General features: G+C 46.0%; 1 protein-coding gene across 1 annotated transcript; it reads right to left on the bottom strand.

Moving 5' to 3' along the window:
• Window positions 1–966: 966 nt before the first annotated feature.
• Window positions 967–20,518, bottom strand: rph3aa (rabphilin 3A homolog (mouse), a; the record flags this gene model as incomplete). Its single annotated transcript, XM_080477016.1, has 15 exons — window positions 967–1,100; window positions 5,509–5,605; window positions 5,705–5,786; window positions 7,005–7,156; window positions 12,198–12,251; window positions 12,361–12,487; window positions 12,565–12,674; window positions 13,372–13,446; window positions 14,534–14,613; window positions 15,542–15,727; window positions 15,841–16,032; window positions 17,256–17,418; window positions 19,201–19,284; window positions 19,990–20,119; window positions 20,400–20,518. 15 exons carry the CDS (start codon window positions 20,516–20,518, stop codon window positions 967–969), a joined length of 1,785 nt encoding a protein of 594 aa, XP_080333142.1.
• Between the last annotated feature and the right edge of the window lie 1,114 nt (window positions 20,519–21,632).

Below are 21,632 nucleotides of genomic sequence, written 5' to 3'. Positions count from 1 at the left end.
TTCCTCTTCCTCCATCTCACCTCCACCTCCTCCTCCTCCTCTTCCTCCTCCTCCACCTCACCTCTTCTTCCTCCTCCACCTCACCTCTTCCTCCTCCTCTTTCTCCTCCTCCTCCACCTCACCTTTTCCCCCTCCTCCTCTTCCTCCTCCTCCTCCACCTCACCTTTTCCCCCTCCTCCTCTTCCTCCTCCTACTCCTTCTCATCTTCCTCCTCCTCCTCCTCCTACTACTCCTCCTCCTCTTCCTTCTCCTACTCCTCCTCCTCTTCCTCTTCCTTCTCCTACTCCTTCTCCTCTTCCTCCTCCTCTTCCTCCTCCTTCTCCTTCTCCTCTTCCTTCTCCTCCTCCTTCTCCTCCTTTTCCTCCTCCTCCTCCTTCTCCTCCTCCTCTTCCTCCACATCACCTCTTCCTCCTCCTCCACCTCACCTTTTCCCCCTCCTCCTCTTCCTCCTCCTCCTCCTCCTCCACCTCACTTCTCCCTCCTCCTCCACCTCCTCCTCCTCCTCCTCTTCCTCCTCCTCCACCTCACTTCTCCCTCCTCCTCCTCCTCCTCCTCCTCCTCCTCCTCCTCCTCCACCTCTTTCTCCTCCTCCTCCACCTCACCTTTTCCCCTCCTCCTCTTCCTCCTCCTCCTCCTCCTCCTCCTCCTCCTCCTCCTCTTCCTCCTCCTCCTCCTCCACCTCCTCCTCCCCCTCCTCCTCCTCCTCCACCTCTCCGTCGGTTCGGCAGGTCGTTATGACGAACCCACTCCACGATAACGAGGACTCTTATCTGCTTCATAAAACCTGGTAATCACTGCAGGTTACTCATTACTGTGTCAGGTGAGGTTCAGTCGTTACACGCTGGCACACTGACGGGGGGAATGACATCACACAGACAAGCAAAGGTAACACCTGTAACCACTGCAGGACAACAGGAAGAGAGACGGACAGAACAGGGAGGAAGAGGAGGAGGAGGCTTTCTCTTCTCAGTCCTCGAACTGGACGGTGTTGTCGTTGAGCAGAACGTGCCAGCGCTCGATCTTCTTGTCCTTGTTCTTCAGGCACTCGTACCAGTGCTTCAGACTCTCTCCTTTGGCCTGGATGCCGAGCTGGCAGCCCCCTGGAGGCGGAGGGCAGAGTCAGCCGCGTTTCACTGGATCTGCTCAGGCACAGCTCACACCATCTCACACCATCTCACACCATCTCACACCATCTCACACCCTCTCACACCATCTCACACCATCTCACACCATCTCACACCATCTCACACCATCTCACACCATCTCACACCATCTGACCTCATTCCCTCGTAAACAACCACCCCCCCGGACACACTGTTGTTTTTAAATCTTTCACTACGTCGTCCTGCTCCGGTTCGTCTCTGGAGGCTTGGAGGACATGACATCATCCACGACCCACAACTGCTCAAAAGGAACGACAAGGTTCCTGCTTTCCTTCACTTTGTTCCATCACTTTCCTACAGATTGAAGCGTGTGACACGCCTCCACCTCTCACTGGGAGCTCTTATCAATAACGTGTATGACCTCCACCCTGTTTCAACAACGTCACCATGTTGTTGCTGTAGGCCAGTGGAAATCACCTGCATGTGATATCAGTAGGGATGGGAATCGATACCATTTTTCCGATTCCGATTCCATTTTTGATTCGATTTTCTATCGACTCTCTTATCGTTTTTTTTTTATTATTATTTTTATTTAAAAGGAGAATTAACAGGGAGATGACAAGGAGTGGAAAAAATTAGTTTTACAGTTTTCTGCCCCAAAAGGAACAAATAAATCTTTTCCAAACATGAAACTTGACTTAAATATTTTCCCTTAAAGGGGACATATCATGCTAAATCCACTTTTTTAGCCCTTAAATGCATTTTGTTGTATATTTAGAGTGTTTAGAAGTACAGAAAAGTTCAAAGTAGTCTCTTCAGGTGCTCCGTTGATATCTTTATATTCTGTTTTGGTCATATTTTGCGATCGGTTTCGATTTTTCTATTCTCTATTACGTTTTTTGAACAATGACGTCACAGTATTCTCAGCGGAACTGCCAAATTAGGACATCGACATTTCGAGCAATCCGCCATTTTTGTTTCTCGCTGCGATTTTGTAGTCCAACCGAAGTTACGAGAGGATAAGTCGAAATGTTCGGTTGTTGGATGTAGTAACCCACAAGCTTCGTTACACCGTCTCCCAGCATCAGAACCTTTTCCAAGTGCCTGGTTGAGTTTTATTTTTCACAGAAATGTACCCACATCTGTGGGTAAGGTCATTTTTGTGTGCGCGAATCACTTTAAGGACAACTGCTTCAACAACCTCCGCCAGTATAAAGAAGGATTTGCCGAAAGACTTGGTCTGATTGAGCGGTCAGTTCCTTCTATCTATGGAGACGACGAACAGAGCACTTCGGTAAGCTGTATATAACGCTAAAAAGTGTGATGAACAGACGTCCCTGTCATTGTTTTGTTAGCATTAGCAGTTGCACCGTCTTCATATGTTAGCGCTGTGCGCTCGTTTTAGATTATAATGTAACTTCTGTGTTAAATAGTCGTTGTAATACAGGCAGTATTGTAGTAGTGGGCATGGATGGAGAAGTTAGTGTAAATATAGAAACACACCATTGCGTTACATCCATATGAAGACGTTGTTCTGTAGGTGCATCATCGTCATTTTCATCTCGCTCCGCCGGGTCCGACTCTGGCTCCAACATGTATGGCTGGATGGACAAATCTTCCCTTGTTGACATTTTGTAAATAATGTGTGAATATAAAGTTTCTGCGCCGCTAGATAATTGTATCTGTTCTATCAAACTACAAAGATGGCCGAACAGGGTGGAGTTGAACCGAGTGTCACCTCTGCAACCTGGAGAGGAGGAGGGGTATGAAGTGTCTCATTTGCATTTGAAGAGACCGCCCCAAAACGAGTTGCTCTCAGAAGCACATCAGAAAAGGGGTTGAAAAGGGGCCTGTGGAGCTCTAATAATGAGGAATTCAGACCCAAGCATTGCAGTTCCGCGTTGTATAGACCACAACTGTATGATTTATATGTAAAAAGGAAGGATTTAAAAGCATGATATGTCTCCTTTAAAAAAGAACAGACAAATGTGTATTTTCCTTCATTGGATGCCCCCTGGCATTTATACTTTTTCAAATTTTGCGCTGTTGACCAGTTAACCCTCTCTGGGAGGTCGGAGACTGGAGAGGAATGAGGAAGTGACGTAGCAGGAGGAACGAGTTCTCTCGGTCTGCAGGGAATGCTGTTTTCATATTGTGTTGGTGCTTTTTTTGAGGGGATATTCAACACAGAATGATCTAATACATAGACATACAGTAGTAGACCTCTACTAGATTGTGTATGTCTAAACAGTAGACATACTCTAGTAGATCGTTTCCCACTGTATATGGTGTGAAAACTAGAGGTTCACACATATAGTGAAGCTCTACTAGCATATGTCTACGCTGTCGGCTTGTTGGAGCAGACATTCACTACATGGAACAGATTAACGGAGTTCATTGATTAAAAGTCCCTCATTAGTCCTCAGACAGGACATTTCTTCACCAAATGGACGTCTTCAGCAGCCACACAGCGCAGCGCTCTGGGGAGGTGATGGAGGCCGGGGGGTGTAGCTCAGGAGGAGGTGATGGAGGCCGGGGGTGTAGCTCAGGGAGCCATGGTGCAGGTTGTTTTGACTATCAGAGTAACCCGGAGTACCGGAGGAGAACCAGCACACGGAGAGAGAGAGAGAGAACATGAGAACTCCACACAGAAGGGCTCCTGATGGGATTTGAACCGAGACTTTTTTTTATTTTGTTTTTTTTTAACTGGCCCTTGTGGCTGTGAGGCGAGAGGCTGTGGACTCTGTGGATTCAGGACGTGGTGAGACGAACATATATTATCGTGTCCTGTTATTTAGTCGTTTATCATCTCCCACTTTAGACCTTCTTCCTCCATGTTTTCTCCTGGTTGAAGGAGGTTCTGCGTCGCAGAGTGTGACGCCATGCAACGTACCGCAACGCGACTTGACGTGGTGCTGTTAAATGAATCGTTAAGAAGAATCGAACACATATAAGGTGTACGATTCCCATGGAATTGATCAATCGGAACCGGTTCTCAGTCAGAACCGGTTTTCTTTTCCCATCCCTCGATATCAGACCATCTTTTTTTGTTTTTCAAGTAAAGAGCAGATGAATAAAAGAAACGTTTTGTTTATGCAGCTCCTTTCCAGTCATGAAGGAGTTGATTTGAAAAAGTAAAGTCCTTTAATTAACAAATTCTGCCTCCACGTTCATGAACAAAACTAAATAAATGATAAATAAAGTGAAAACGCAAAACCTTGGTAGCGTTTTGAGGGCCTGTTTTCACCACATCGGTGGTTGGAGCCTCTGAAAACGCAACATTTTGAAAGCGCTTCGTCTCTGTCTCCATGAAAACGGAGTAAACGCTGCTGCTGCGCATGAGCACCACCCTAGTACCGTAGTAACTAGTACTTCATATTCACATGCTCAGTTGCTGGACAATAACAACGTTTCCTCCAGAGTGTCGTGGCTCCCAGTCCATATTTTAACCTTCCGGGACCTGCCGTCCTCATGGTTGGACATCATTCTGGGTCGTCCAGGAGGCCGAGGCCATTTACACCACATCAGTGTGTGTTTCTGTTTGAGAAAAGTTTAGCATTTACTCAGCAACACTTTGACTACGTTGCCCGTTTCCATGGAAACAGCAGAAACACTGAAAACGATGTACTTTTCAGGTTGGGCCACGAGAAGGCGCTGTTGTTAGTTTATGAAAGAACACACACACACACACACACACACACACACACACACACACACACACACACACACACACACACACACACACACACACACACACTGTCAAAATAAAACCACCAAGTTGGATTGTTATTATGGTGACTGTCAAAATAAAGCTACCAAGTCCAGGAGGGTACAGACTGGGAGACATGGCACCACGGAGGAAACTTTGTTCTGATTGGCTCTACTGAGCATGTGCAGAGAAACTGCTTGCTACAGCCGTAGTGTGCATGCGTAGTGAAAGTGTTTTAGAAAACTTGCATTTCCCTCGTTTACATGGAGACAAAGCGTTTTTGAAAAATCCCACCTTAGGAGCAGTTTTCAAAAATCTGCATTTTTAAGTTTATCCGAGCATCGTTGTCGTAAATGGACACCCACGTGACAAAAGTTTTCCATTTTCACAAACATGGTCGTGTAATGGGGCCGGAGTCCACTGTCCATTATTATTTCACTAAATCCATGTTTACTGGCTGGTCTCCACATTAGCGGTTGTTCTGATTATCAGTCATCAATAAATGTTAGTTTGCCTTTCGAAAGGTTTTCTGCTTAATCTAATTACATTATTAACAAACATTGAATGTAATACATCTATATTAAATAACTATATTTAACTATTGGCTACAAACTCAGTAGTTACTCACATTTTCAGAAATTCTGAGTAATAATTATGATTACTGTCCAATAATCGTGAGTATTTGTGTTTAGTTACCGATGAAGTCGTTGGACTTGCCCATGTCGTAGTCCCACACTGAGATGTCCAGGGTTTTTTTGGCGAGCTCGCCGTGTTTTATCTCGTAGCTGAACTCCTGAAACACAGAAAGACGTGAATCCATCATGGAATCATGGAGTGATGCAAATAAACAACAACAACAACAGATAAGAAATAAAATAAAAGAAGCTCTGACCTCGTTAAACTCTGGGTTCAGCGTCTTCTTCTTAATCTGGGTCTTGTTCTTGGCTTTCTTTCCCATATCAGGCTTCAGACATCTACAACACCAGGGAGGAGAAACAAGCCCACCTTAGATGTTCTTGAATGTTCCTGAATGTTCCTGAATGTTCCTCAATCTTCCTCAATGTTCCTCAATCTTCCTGAATCTTCCTGAATCTTCCTGATTATTCCTGAACGTTCCTCAATGTTCCTGCATCTTTCTCAATGTTCCTGAATATTCCTCAATGTTCCCAAATGTTCCTGAATCTTCCTCAGTGTTTCTCAATGATCCTGAAGGTTCTTCAATGTTCCTTAACATTCCTGAAAGTTCCCAAATATTCCTGAAAGTTCCTCAATGTTTCTCAATGTTTCCTCAATATTTCTGAAAGTTCCACAATGTTTCTGAATGTTCCTCAATGTGCCTGCATATTCCTGAATGTTCCCGATTGTTCCTGAATGTTCTTGAAAGTTCCTAATTGTTTTCGACAGACTTCATTTAGATAAGTTGTGTAATACAAACAATGTTTAAAATATTGTCATTGTGTATTTAGATTTTCAACTGCACAGGATTTTAAATGCTGCTGAAGTATGAAGCACTTCACTTCATATGAGATCGTTCTCAGACGGTTTACAGATCGTTTTCAGATTGTTCTCAGACGGTTTTCAGATCCTTTTCAGATCGTTCTCAGGCGGTTTTCAGACGGTTTTCAGATCGTTCTCAGACAGTTTTCAGATCGTTCTCAGATCATTTTCAGATCGTTCTCAGACAGTTTTCAGATCGTTCTCAGATCATTTTGACATCGTTCTCAGAGTGCAGCATCTCTTGGGAGCATTCTGAGGGTTAGTATGCACGACAACAGTGCTCGGAGTCACTGAAATGCAACTTTTTACAAATGGCTCCCAAGGTGGAAACGGGGAAAATTTTTACATTTCGAGAACAATCTAAATCTGGTTTTGTGGAAACCAGGGAAAATGCAACTTTTTAAAAACACTCAGAATTCGTCTCTGTGGAAATGGGGAAAATGCAACCTTTGGAAAAAGGCTCAGAGTCGGTCTCCATGGAAACAGGGAAAATAAATCTTTTTGAAAGCGATTCTACGCCGTCTCTGTGGAAACCCGGAAAACGGGACTTTTTTAAAACTCTCAGACTCTGTAGAAAGACAAAAGATGTTTTCACTTGAATCGTTGTGTAAACGGGTCTAAATCATGAGTCACATAAACTGAAGTCAATGTCTGCATGTGACTGAGGAAGAGGAGCTGGTGGGTGGAGCCTCTACACTTTGACGAAGGGGTCTGAGTAGCCGTTGGAGTCCATGGCGGCGAGGTGGGCGCAGCGGACGACGCCCACGATCAGACGACCCTGCTGGCTGCTGTAGGTCAGCGACACCAGGATACGACCTCGCTCCTCCGAGTCCTCGCCTTCGTTCAGCTGCACACACACACACACACACACACACACACACACACACACACACACACACACACACACACACACACACACACACACACACACACACACACACACACACACACACACACACACAGGACTCCATTAATCCTAATGGTTCTTCTTATGTGGGAGGATTATAGTAATATGTCCTAATGGAGGTAGTGAGGTAGTACTGCAGTTTCCTACGTTGTGACGCTATAGCCTCGTGTCCACCACACAAACGGTGCAGGGATGGTACGGCGCAGTATGGTAAAGCTCCCCAGAGCCAGATCTGGTGCACGTTTCCTCGCAGTAAGTAGGTTAAAATGTAGGCGGGGCTTAGAGCGCCACAGATATGTGATGTCACAACGGTAATCTCAGCCGGGCCGACAGATCTGGACACTGTTACCAACGTGGCGACCTTCTGGCTAAATCTGTCGACTTGTCAGGTCCTGTTGGCGACTTCTTTTGTGAAAAGCGACTAGCGACAAATCTAGTGACTTTCTCTGGTGTTATTGGCGACTTTCTAGTGTGTTTGGCGACTCTGAGGTGAAAGCAGGTATAGTCCTGCAGTCACTGTGGTCAATGAGCAGCGGGTCCTGCTGTGAGCCCCTCCCCCCTCCTGAAGCATTGACAGGCCTACGGTCAGTGTGACTGTCCCTCCCTCCCTCCTGAAGCATTGACAGGCCTACGGTCAGTGTGACTGTCCCTCCCTCCCTCCTGCAGTCAGACCAGAGGACACCCTCACCACATTGCGTCCACACTGAGCAAGGCCGCCGCTGCTTCACTGAGCGGCAAGTCAATATATCTCTTTTTTCAATCCCACTGAAACAGATCCAATAAATCACTGCCTTTGAGGCACAGTCTCAGTCCCTGTGTGTCTCTCTGTGACATCAGCCAGCTCATCGTGTCTCAGTCCAACTACTCTCAAACATACAGAAAGGAGTGGGACTCAAACACAGAATTTAAAGGCTGCTTGAAGCCGTTTATTGGCGGCGATATACGGGCATTCTGCCTTTATTGATAAAAAAACACACGACAACTCAGAAACATACCCAAAAGACAAAGCGTCCTATCAGTTCCACCCAAAGCAAGCAAACTGACTGTCCAACGGGCTGAAGCCACTATTGCACTCACTATTGCCGAGCACTGCTCCATGCTGGCAGGTGGTCACACTGGGGAAGCATGTAAAGCTGCGTCCTCACACTCCACTGCTGCTGCTCACTTCAACATGCGCAGGACGTGTGCCGAAATGATTAAAGGTGTTCTGGCGCCATACTTTCTGAAGAAGTTGGTTGCAGATGATGGTAGCCAGAGATTCCGCCTCGTCCTCGATGAGTCCACAGACTGAGTGCTTCTGAATACCTGGGGTTGTGATCAGGTATTTCAGCGACGCCAAACACACAATCGTCTCAACATTCCTGGGGCTTGTTGAGTTGGAGGGAGGAGATGCCAGGACTGTCGCCCGTGCTGTCGTGGCTTTTATGGACAAGTGAAATCTTAAATAAGAGCGACTCCTGGGGGTAGGGACTGGCAAGGCCGCCGTTATGACGGGGATTAAAAATGGGGTCCAGAAGGTGCTGAAGGAGGAGTATGGCCTCAAAGATCTCCTTCCTATTCAGTGTGTGTGTCACTCTCTGCAGCTCGCCGTTAGTCATGCTTCTCATGACACCACCCCCCGTAGTGTGGAGTACCTGGTGCAGCAGACTTACAACTGGGTTTCAGTGTCTCCTGGCCGACTGACCAATCAGCAAACGGCCCCTCAAAATCAGACCGCTCTGTGGTCCTGAGTACCCCGACGGAGGGGCCACGGAAAAGACTCCACCTTTGGAGCGGTTATTCCCGCACAATCCCAAATTCTGGCGATGGAAACCCGAACCGTACCGGACCGGACCATACCACTCCATTGCAGCAGTTCCTCACATGGACTGGTTCTCTCCACGATACCGACGGGAGCGGGTTCCACCAGGAAGTGGCAGCAGCTGCAGAACCACACAGGATGTTTGTTTATTTTTCCATAAAGCTCCACCTTCTCCTCCTCCTGCTCTTCTTCTATCACTGATATTGTTTTCTTATCCACTTTCTCTTTCTTACCCTTTTCCTATTCTTGTTTTATGACTTTACTCTTCTTCTTCTCTTCTTCTATTATTTCACAAGTCTTCTTTCTCTCGTCTTTCTACATGTTTGTCTTCTACTACGAGTCTTCCTGTTGTCTTCTTTCAGTCTCCATTTTGTCTTTTCCTTCTAGATTTGATATTTATTTATTTTTTGTATTCAACGCTAGTCTTTGTCTTGTCTTTGTCTTGTCTTGTCTTGTCTTGTCTTGTCTTGTCTTGTCTTGTCTTGTCTTGTAGTCCTTTTTCTGGTCTTTTTGTCTTCATGTCTTTTGTATCCCTTGTTCTTCTTGTCCTCTTTCAGTCACTTTCTGGTGGTTGTAGTCTTCTTCTTTAACTCTTGTTCTTCTTCTCGTGCTCTTCTTTTATTCTTTGTCTTGTCCTCCAATTGTCTTCTCCCAACTCTCTTTTAGGCCCCGCCCACATGCTGACGCTATTTCACGTATCCATGGTTTCAGTCCGATCCTTAAAACGACGCAGCGTTTTAGGATCCTGGAAACTGTTTGTTTTTTTTAAACGTGTTCCAGAGTGGAGGAATTAGAAAACGCCGTCTCGTCTTTGACGTGTGCACGGACAAGACGCACATCAGCTGAAAATGATGATGTAATGGCCCCGCCTCTCGACCTATAACCCCGCCTCACTCTCCGTGACATCATTAACACCACCAACATGGCGGACTACCTGCTCCAGGTGGAGCTGCAGGAGCTGCTGATGTCCTTTTCTACCTTTTTTCATGCTCCGTGTCTTCTTCTCTGTTTCTGCTGTATTTCTGTGGCAGCATCACAGCACCACCTATAGGCCTGGCAGGTGTACTACATTGTTCTGAGGGGTTTTCATAGCGTCATGTGGACGGGAAATAACAACAGGGAGAAAGAAGATGGTTTTGTCTCCTGTGGGTGGAGCCTCAGTGTTTTTCAACTTCTTCTCATTCTTGTCTTCCCTTCATCTTCTATTTGTTGAGTCTTCCTCCTCGTCTTCTGCTGGTCGTCATATTCACTGGCATCTTTCACTGTTAGAAAGTACTTCCTCCTTCTGGCTGCTGGAGTCGAATATTTCGTGGTCGATCACCGTCGGCTCATCAGTCAAGTTGAACTAAATCCTCTTCATTCGTTCCGTCTTACGTTCTGGACGGTTCCTCGGCGTGACCCTGTTTTCCTCTCGGAACGTTACACGTCTGGAGATTTCCCTTCACTGAGAAGTGTCTGGTTCAGATTAACGCGGCTGAGTCTTAATCTCCTTACTTGCACTTTATTTTGACGGCTCCATTATTCTCCCCAGACCTTCTTCCACCCCGTTCTGCCTCTTATGTAAGTGTGTTCCCCTTTCCTCCACATCGCGGTGCAGTTAGCCCGCAGAGCTGTAGGGCGGCGCTCTGACAACCTGTCTGTCTAATCACTGAAGAGAAGCAGGTGGGGGTGGGACCTGAAGGAAAACCTACAACAAATAAAACCGAGGACGACATCATGAAAACCAAGAGCCCAGATGGCGTCCGGAAACCTCGGGACGATTCTCATGACTTTCTTTAATGCAACCTCCTCAGTGAGCTGACAATGAGGTTTAATGTGCATTTGCATAATGCAGATACAGTGGGAGTGGTAGTTCTTGAAAAACAATGCTCCAGCAGAAACAAATACTGCATTGGGGAAGTACTTTTATGGCCAGATTAATACACATTTGTTAACGACGGATGTTCCTTCGGTGTAAACTCTGTAGGGTCATTTTAACTACATGAGACTGGAGATTGTTGGTGTAACGCGAGATGAGATTTGTACCAGGGACGATGAATGAATGAATGAATACGATCGATCAGAGGAATCTGATACTGTTCGATTACATCTGGATGATTTCCTCTTCAAAAGGTCGGCTACCAGTTAGATTTATAGCAGCGGTGGGCAAATATCAGGCAGCAGGCTAAATCCAGCTCTGCAGGAAAGAAGATCTTCCAGCTCCAAACCACAAACATGGAGAATTCACTGCAAGGCTGAAACGAAGGGACCTTGAAACATCTTGATAGTTACTCACTGAAAAGTTACTCACTGAAAAGTTACTCACTGAAAAGTTACTCACTGAAAAGTTACTCACTGAAAAGTTACTGACTTCCACGTGTCAATAAACTGAAAAGTAACAAAGTATCAATACGATCCTACAGTTTTGATGTTTCTCAAAAGTATCGAGTCAAAAAAATACATATTGTTACTTTGTGTCCTTTTTCCCCCAGAAGACTGTTGCATGAACCACAACCCAGCTTCCAGCAGTCGCTCTTTCTCTAAACTCCTGTTCACTGGGGGAGGAGCCTCGTTAATCCACATTATAGAGCATCTTCCTCCTCTAATACCCAGATTATGGAGCATCTTCCTCCTCTAATACCCAGATTATAGAGTATCTTCCTCCTCTAACATCAGATTATGGAGCATCTTCCTCCTCTAACACCCAGATTATAGCGCATCTTCCTCCGCTACCATCCAGATTATAGAGCATCTTCCTCCTCTAACATCAGATTATAGAGCATCGTCCTCCTCTAACACCCAGATTATAGAGCATCTTCCCCTTCTAATTTAAAGATTATAGAGCATCTTCCCACGCTAACATCCAGATTATAGCGCATCTTCCTATTCTAACATCCAGATTATAGAGCACATTCCTCCTCTAACATCACATTATAGAGCATCTCCATCCACCAACATCCAGATTATAGAGCATGTTCCTCTTCTAACATCCAGATTATAGAGCATCACCTTCCACTAATATCAAATTATAGAGCATACACCTCCTCTAACATCAGATTATAGAGCACCTTCTTCCACTAACATCAGATTATAGAGCATCATCCGCCTCTAATATCAGATTATAGAGCACCCCCTCCTCTAACATCAGATTATAGAGCATCTTCCTCCTCTAACTTCAGATAACATGTGATTGGGTCTTACATCGTCCTCGTAGAGCGCCATTCCCCGGGCCGATCCTCCCACAGCCTTTTTCACCTGTAAGAGTGAAGCGACTTTTATTAATCTGTGGTTTCCATCTTTGTGTGATGTCACTCTTTAGGTGTGATGTTCTGAGTGTTTGTGACGTGGTGAGCTCGTCCTTCACCGGGATCACTCTCTCCAAGCAGACATTGAAGTTCTTCTTCTGGTCGAACTTGAGCTTCTTCAGGGCGACTCGCGTCTCTCCGATGAACTCGTTGTGTCCAAACTTGTCCTCGTCGCTCACCGCCAGCCTACGGAGGAGACGAGCGGCGACGTCAGCGTCCACACGGCGAGCGACCAGAGGGGGCGCCGCCAGCCGGAGTCTTACCGGAGAGTCTTCCGTGACATCTCGTCGTCGGTGATGCCGTGGTAGTCCAGCGTCTCGTTCCACGCCGGGTTCAGGGTGTTCTTCAGCGTCTTGGTGCGCAGCTTGTTGGACTGAAAGGACAAAGCGAGGAGAAACACTCGACACAGAGCCGACGTCTCGTGTGGTTAAACGGCGTGCAGATGGCGCACGCTCGTAGAGTCGACGCCAGAAGCGTTAGCAGATGGGTTATTGCTGCATTAGATAATCTGAGTGAATCTCAAATCGAATGAATCTGCATCAGCACCTTCAGATTCACGGACCGCAGCGAGAATCAGAGGAGGTCTGATGGAAAGTCTGGAGCAGCTACAACCCCAAAGTCTCAACGTCGACTCTGCTTCTCCTCCAGCGAGCCCATCTCTACATGGAGCGTTAACGTTTATTCAATAGTGAGCCTGACACCGGAGCTCTTCAGCGCCCCCTGCAGAGGCTCCATGAAGCATTCAGAAAATAAACATTTTGGTTCCATTTTTATCTAATTTGCACGTCATAATCTCTGGGCTGAAAACAGCTGAAGAAAGTAAAACAGCTAAAATATCTTGAATTTCCCAAAATATAATTTTGAAAATTTATAAAATAGATAAAAATACTCAATAGATAATGTGTATAAAATATAGTGGAAATTGTTCAAATTCGTACAATGGGATTTTTCAGCAAATGTAAATGGAAAAGAAAAGAAAGGGGGTAAATAAAAAAGAAGAAATGGAAAAAAGGAAAAATGTCTCTTTTGGTCAGGCGCTAATGAGACAGAGTACAAAAGTAACTGAGTACCTTACTGGCTCCAGGTAACAGGTGCAGCTTCACGTACGGGTCTGCGAGTCCGTTAGAGTCCATCGGCTTCAAACCCTGAAGAACGATCAGAACAGAGGGTTCGGTTCCATCCAGCAGAGACGTTCTGGTCTCATTTGGTCTCGTCTGTCTTTTCATGTTCCGACAGGATTATTGATTGTTTCTACTCCTCTGGTTTCATTTCCTCACATCTTTCTTCTGTTTTTTCTTCTTGTGTTTAGGTTTTTTTTTGGTCTATGTTTGTCTTTCTATAACTGATCTTTCCTTCTATACATGTTGCCCGTCATCATCGGACCAATCCATTAGATTTTGGGACATTTCAGAATAAATCCCAAAAAACAGTAAAAATAAAAGTCCCATACAAAGCGGATGAGAGAGGAACCTCATGGAGTCATTCAGTCAGGTCATTGCGGTTTGTGGCTGGGGGGTCAAAGGTCGGGGTGGGGGGGTCACACTGAAATAGTAAAATGTGTGAGCATCAGTGTTAAACATGAAGAAAGTCAAACGACCAGGACAGACGATGGAAGCAGCGGTGGATCAATAACCTTGTAATATTTGGTTTCCATGGTGACAAGTGTGGCGTTGGGGATGTTTGCGCTCTACCGAGTGTAGCTCTAGATTGTGCTGCTTTGTCATTGTGTGTTAATCTGTCTTGTCTCCTCGTCTTACTTCATCCTCTCATCGTTTTTTTTTTTCTCTCGTTGTTCCGTTTTCTTGTTGTTTTTGTTTCTTGTCTCACGTCCCCGCTTGTTTGGTTTTACCGTGTTTCTCGTTGTGACCGTCCTCCTCATGTCGTCTCTGGTGGAAACTAGTCTTTCATAGTCTCGTTCAATTGTTTTTTCTTCTGTGTGTCTTTCACTAACTTATTTAGATCTTGTCTTATCTTGTGTCGTATCTGGTTAACTTCACCTTGTTTCAACATGTGGTCCAGTTTTCTTGTCGGTCAGTTGGACAGTTTGGAGTGGAGCCATGTCTCTCTTCTTCTCACTAGTCTGCTGCCATGGTTCCTCCAGTCTTCTTACTGTTTTCTTGTCTGGTCTTACTACAGTCTGTCTTAACTCATTCATTCATTCATTCATTGTCAGGTTTTTTTCCTGTCCTCTGATGTCATTCTGTCTGGTCCAGTCCCCGTCACTGTGTTTACCTTGGCTTTAACGATGCAGCAGTGCAGAGTGTGAGTCTCCTGCTCGTAGAGCAAACTGAACTCCAGAGATCCCAGAGTGGCTGCAGAGGACAAGAACACAAACATGATGAGATGAAAGAGACGGACCGAAGGTCACCTGACCGGAGAGTAAGATCTAATATCTGGACACGTGAGGTTTATTATCTAAATCCATGAAAACTAGTTCAAGTTAAAGACTCTGGATTGGTTCAGATGACGGATCTACAGATACCGATACCAGTATCAGGTACGGGCTCCGATACCTGATACCGGAGTGCTCATACTCGGAAAAAGATCCCTGATGCAACTCGGCGAGTTTTAAATGATGTCATCGTCAGCAGCAGGTAGACGAGAGAGAACGAGCGACGTCTGTGGTTTGGAGATTCTTCAATATTAAAGAGTAAAAAAGACTGGAAATGATGTTCTGACAAAATATCAAGAGGAGGAGAAAGATAGTTCACACAACGCCAGAAACTTCATCACCAGCAACTTCATCACCTGCAACTTCATCACCAGCAACTTCATCACCTGCAACTTTATCACCAGCAACTTCATCACCAGACATTTGGACCAGCAGAGTTAGCCTGATGTCGCTCAGTAGTTTAACTGCTAACGTGAGCATTGCTACATGCTAAAGAGCATCAGGGCTCACACCCCAGTGATGCTACATGCTACATGCTAAAGAGTTTCAGGGCTCACACACCAACGATGCTGTATGCTACATGCTAAACATGATTAAAGTGGCTGATACTGTCATTACCAGCAGCTCGGTCTACAATGGCATAGCGCCGAGCGGAAAAAGACGCAGGATGTGGTTCGTAGCTTTGGCGTATCATTTGCATATGAAGTATAAATTAGGCTAAACACTGGTATTTGTACTTGGTATCAGCAAGTAGCTAATGGTTAGTACTCCAAGTCATGCTCAAAGTAGTAGCAGTGCGTCCCTAGTGGCGATATGTTGTCAGGTTTCAGAGCAGCAGCGAGTCTCACTGGCGTCGTCCGAGTCGTAGTCGTTGTTGTCGTCGTCCTGCGATTTGGGGGGGGCGGGGTTAATGGCAGGTGGGTTCGCAGGCAGAGTGAATCTGGTGGCGGACACGTGAGAAGAAACGGAGGCGGCGGCCGCAGCTGGTGGTCTTCTTTCCTCTGACGGTTTGTCCTCCATGTTCAGACCAGGAGCTGCAGAATGTCACAATCCAGCAGGCGTCAGTCTTTTTTTAACAACGCTGTGTGTGTGTGTGTGTGTGTGTGTGTGTGTTTTGAACGGCCTTTTCTTAGATGAAGGACTTCACCTGAGGTCGGTGCCGCCTGCTGCGTGTTTGCCCGTGGCGGTTTGGAGGCTAGCGGCGGTTTGGAGGCTACCGCCTTGGTTCCAGCTGCTAGACGGGACTGATCCTCATTACAAATGTCAGCTGTTGTTCTCGCTGTCTGCTCCCATTGGTCACATCCAGTGGACGGCTGCTGCCGCCGCCCGGCGCCCACATCTGAGGAGACAAGATGAGATTATCACGGTTACCGCCATCATGGTGTCGAGGAAAGGTCAGGAGGGGGAGAGAGTTTGGCCAACAAAGACAAGAAAATGAAGAGAATTGTCATGTTTCATAGAAGCATCAGTTCAAAAAGATTCAAAATGACCAGAAGGTCTGTTAGTTTGATCAGAATGACACAAAGATTTACCAAATATATACAAAATGTGATCGGAAATGTACACAAAGTTACATAAATAAACAAAAATGATGTATTTGTTGTAACTTGTGCTTATTTAATATTCTTGGATTCAAGATGATTGTTGTCAACATTAACTACAGGAGGACACGGACATTCTAGTGGACAGGCCAAATTGGATTGTTATTATGGTGACTGTCAAAATAAAACTACCAAGTTGGATTGTTATTATGGTGACTGTCAAAATAAACCACCAAGTTGGATTGTTATTATGGTGACTGTCAAAATAAAACCACCTAGTTGGATTGTTATTAAGGTGACTGTCAAAATAAAACCACCAAGTTGGATTGTTATTACTGTGACTGTCAAAATAAAACTACCAAGTTGGATTGTTATTCTGGTGACTGTCAAAATAAAACCACCAAGTTGGATGGTTATTATGGTGACTGTCAAAATAAAACCACCAAGTTGGATGGTTATTATGGTGACTGTCAAAATAAAACTATCAAGTTGGATTGTTATTGTGGTGACTGTCAAAATAAAACCACCAAGTTGGATTGTTATTATCGTGACTGTCAAAATAAAACTACCAAGGTGAATTGCTATTACAGTGACTGTCAAAATAAAACTACCAAGTTGGATTGTTATTATGGTGACTGTCAAAATAAAAGTATCAAGTCCAGCAGAGTATGGACTGGGAGTCATGACACCGTGGACAAAACATGGTTCTGATTGGCTCTACTGAGCATGTGCAGAACTCCTAGTTACTACGGCGCTGAGCAGGAGCAAAAGCAAAAATGATCTTCTTTCTCCCGTCGTTCTTAAAAAGTTCCCGTCCACAGAGGAAACATCAGCGTCCACAACACCATGAAAACTACTCAAAACGATGTAGTACATCTGCCAGGTATTTAGGTGGCGCTGCATCGTCTCATCTTGTCCGTCCACACATCAAAGTCAAAGGCGTTTTCTAAATCCTCCACTCTGGAACCCGTTTTATAAGAAAAACATCTTCAGGCTCCTGGAGTCTCCTGGCGAACGTTACCGTGTGTCTGACGATGTGTCGGCGTCGCCTGTGGCGCGCTGTCTCCTGCAGGAGCCGGGTGGCCGGTGGCGCCGGACGGCGGCGGCCCGGAGAGGGTCAGCGGGGCGGGGAGGGTCCGCTGCTCTCGGCCCTTAAAGAACCAGGCGCCCGAACGCTTCTGCATCTGCAGGGAAAAGCAGCAATAAAAGAGTTTAATCTGTCAAACACCACAGGAGTTACGCAACCCTACAATCTCCCATAATCCTCGGGGAGCATCGTGACGCTGGGCTTTAAACTCGCTCCGTCAAAAAGAGGATGAACTTGATTTTGTCTTTTGAAGCTTTTGTTTGTTCAGTGAGCTGATTTAGTTAGCATCAAGCTAGCTCCCGCCGGGGAGGCTAACGGAGATTTTTATGTTTTTTCTGCGTCGGTGCAGAAATTACACTACTTTACACTAAACGTTATATTTTATTACTTAATGAAGGTAGGCGAGGACTACACTGAAGAACTTTACTTCATGAGAACTACACTGAAGAACCTTACTTCATGAGAACTACACTGAAGAACCTTACTTCACGAGGACTGCACTGTATGCGCTTTGAGTCCGCTCGAAAAAAGCGCTATATAAATCCAAGCCATTATTATTATTATTATTATTATTAGAACTTTACTTCATGAGGACTACACTGAAGAATGTTACTTCATGAGAACTACACTGAAGAACGTTACTTCACGGGAACCACAATGAAGAACATTACTTCTTCAGAACGACACTGAAGAACATTACTTCACAATACTTACACTTTACAAACGCCAACTTTTTTTTTTTTTTTTTTAAAGATGTTTTTGTTCAATTCAGAGAATTTACATGTTTTGTAAAATATCAAAAACAACTCTTTTAGTCATAACGAGTCCTGAGCGGCCGGCCCAACATCACTTTTTCCGCCGTTGCTGTGTTTACATTGTTTTCACAATTTTGCTGCATAAACGTAAAACTCTTCTGAAAGGAATAAGAAAAATGATGTGTTTTCGTTGAGGCGTGTGGGCGGGGCCTGTGTAATCCTCCATAAGAACAAGAAGAAAGTTTGGCAGTTCAGGTCCTGCTGAACAAAATGATGTCATTTCCTCCTTCCAGCTCCCTCTGACTGGAGAAATTAGTTTGGGCTGTACCAACTGTCCTGGCCGAACTATGTAGGAGCTGCTCTGCTGAAATTCTGCTCTGCCGTGTGCTGCTCATGTGTGTTCCAGCTTGCTAATGACTACCAGTTATATTTTAATCATATTTAGCTTGTTACATCGCTACTGTACGAGTCCCGCAGCTCGTTAAAATGTCGGAGTGCAGGTTTACATGATGCACCTGAACGCATCACGAAAAGCTGTCATGGCTCGGACAAAAACTCTCTTTTATTACTGAAACAGTTCAGAGAAATGTGTTTCTGAAAACACTGGAGGCCAGAAATAAACTGCAGATGAAAAGTAAAAACGCCGCCTCACAGCCTGTGGCGAGGGGGCGTGGCCTGTTGTGAGGGGCGTGGCCGGTTGTGAGGGGGCGTGGCCTGCGAGTCCGACAGCTTCTTATCAGAACATGAACAGTCCAGCTGGCTGACGTCACTGCTGAATTTTCTTTTTGTTCTTATGGGTTCAAAAAGGGAGGATGCAGAGGCCTTTACCCAGCGACTGGCTGGAGCGAACATTTCTTTAAAGAGGCAGAGACCTCAGTTAACCTGGTTGGTGGGAGAAAAACGCTCATTTTTCATAATTTCTCTTAAACCACAGCCTCTGACTCATTTTTAAACATCAAATAAGCCATGAAATATTGAGCCAGTATCAATGGGAGCTAATTTTCCAGGTCACTGAATGGTGAAATGCAATCCGGAGCTGAGAAGCGAGTCTGAAAGCTCCGAATCGGATCGTATGGAGAGACGGAGGGCGAGAGGCTGAGCTCTTCATCACTCCTCTTCCTCACCTCTTGCTGCTCGCTGCAGATCCGACAAAACCACACGGGACTCGTCCTGCTGTTGCTCCAAATCCCACATTTACTGCACATGTGCTGCCGACACACACACACACACACACACACACACACACACACACACACACACACACACACACACACACACACACACACACACACACACACACACACACACACACACACACACACACACACACACAGGTTTAGTCTTTGATGACAGATGCACATATATCTTTACAGTTCATGAAGCATTAAACTGCACTCAGTTCCTGATAGCAACGGGAGGCAGAAATACATAGTGTCAGAAGGTGTCATCGCCCGCCTCATTGCCCGCCTCGTCGCCCGCTTGCCGCCAAAACAGGCCACCATAGAATCTTAACACACGTCAGGTCCTGAACTCCGGGGAAACATTCACCCTTTCATCACACTGTGAGTCTGTAGGAGAAAGCAGGGAGTCGTCTTCATAGAGTGACAGCGAGCCACCGGTGTTACGGAGGATTCTGCATCACAAGAAGAATGAGCGAGCGTTGTAGTGTGTGTGTGTGTGTGTGTGTGTGTGTGTGTGTGTGTGTGTGTGTGTGTGTGTGTCCTCCTGTTATCTATTAAACACTATAAAGTTGGATTATTTTTTTTCTTTGTTCAGACACTGATGATGATGATGATGATGATGATGATGATTATGATGATGATGGTGATGGTGATGGTGATGATAATGATGGTGATGATGACGATGACGATGACGATGATGATGATGATGATGATGATGATGATAAAACGTACTTTGTTGCACTGCACACAGAGGACGGCTGTGACACCCTGAGGTCCGAACGCCGTCCCACAAAGCAGACAGTGCGACTGTCCGTCGCCGCACGCCGTCTTCTTGATGTTATCCAGACGACTGGACAGATGCCTGAGAGCACACACACACACACACACACACACGTACGCACGCACGCACGCACGCACGTGCATACACACACACACACACGCACACACACACACACACACACACACACACACACACACGCACACATACACACACACACACACGCACACACGCACACACACACACACACACACACACACGCACACACGCACACACACACACACACATGCACACACACACAGAGGTTTCACAGAAGGCATTTCAGGCTGTGGAGCATGCGCACACGCCCGGCAGGGGTTCTCACCCGATCCTCTCTTGCTCCATGGCCTCCATCGTGGCGGCACGAGCCAGCACGCCGTTGATGATCTCCTTCTCCTCATCCGTGAGCTCTGCCCCCAGGGATCCGCCAGTCGTGCTCATCATTGTTCACCTGACCCAGTCCTGCTGGAGCCACACACACACACAGATACACACACACACACACACACACACACACGCTTTTGATGAGAATTGTGATGAGTGTCCATCTGACTGCAAGCTGTCTGTTAACTTGTGTTAAATAAAAATTCAGAGTATGTCAGGGCTGCCTGACAGATGTCTGCCAACGTGTGTGTTACTGGGAAAACCAGCTATGAGGACCCCACACAGAACTTAGGCTTCGTTTCCACGACAACATTTCAAGTGAAACATCCTTTTTTCTGTTTTCGTTTCAGAAAGGTTCCTCTTTACCACAACAACGTTTGGAAAACGATGTCAGTTTACACGGAAACGACAGAAAACACTGAAAACACTGCAGACTGTCCCCCCCCCCCCCCCCCCCCCCCCCCCCCCGTTTCCATGGAGATGGAATCAGAGCATCTTCAAAGTTGTGTTGTTTTTTTAATGCCTCCAAAGTTTTGCGTTTTCATGTGAAAACGTTGCATAAACGAGGCCTTAGTGGGTTTATTTCTCTCACACCTCACTTTGGACATTTTATGTCACCGTTGCTCATTTTACATCACATTTCAGTCATTTTTAGTCTTTCCTTCATCATTTTCTGTCTGTTTTTGATCCTTTGGGTTTCCTTTAGCCGCTGTTCCACCGCGCAGTACGTTGCAGAGCGGGACAGAGCGGGTCGGAGCGGGGCAGAGCGGGAGGTTACAGTACGGCAAAGCGCAGCCAGGACCAACTCTGTCTCGCGGTCCCACCACAGAAAGGACGGTGAAAATGTAGGCAGGGTTGAGAACGACTCGGAGACGCGTCCAGCGAAGAACGTGGAAGCGACGGCGGCCGTCCAAGTTGTTCTCTGTTACTCAGGTTAAACTTTCTCATTGCAGCGTCCAGCTGCTGCTGATCCTCCTCCTCCTGTTCCTGAGAGGAGGAGCTGCTGCTGATCCTCCTCCTGTTCCTGAGAGGAGGAGCTGCTGCTGATCCTCCTCCTGTTCCTGAGAGGAGGAGCTGCTGCTGATCCTCCTCCTCCTGTTCCTGAGAGGAGGAGCTGCTGCTGATCCTCCTCCTGTTCCTGAGAGGAGGAGCTGCTGCTGATCCTCCTCCTGTT

Source organism: Lipophrys pholis (assembly GCF_963383615.2).
Source record: "Lipophrys pholis genome assembly, chromosome: 12".
Lineage (NCBI taxonomy): Eukaryota > Metazoa > Chordata > Actinopteri > Blenniiformes > Blenniidae > Lipophrys > Lipophrys pholis.
This window is presented reverse-complemented; position numbering and strand designations above follow the sequence as displayed.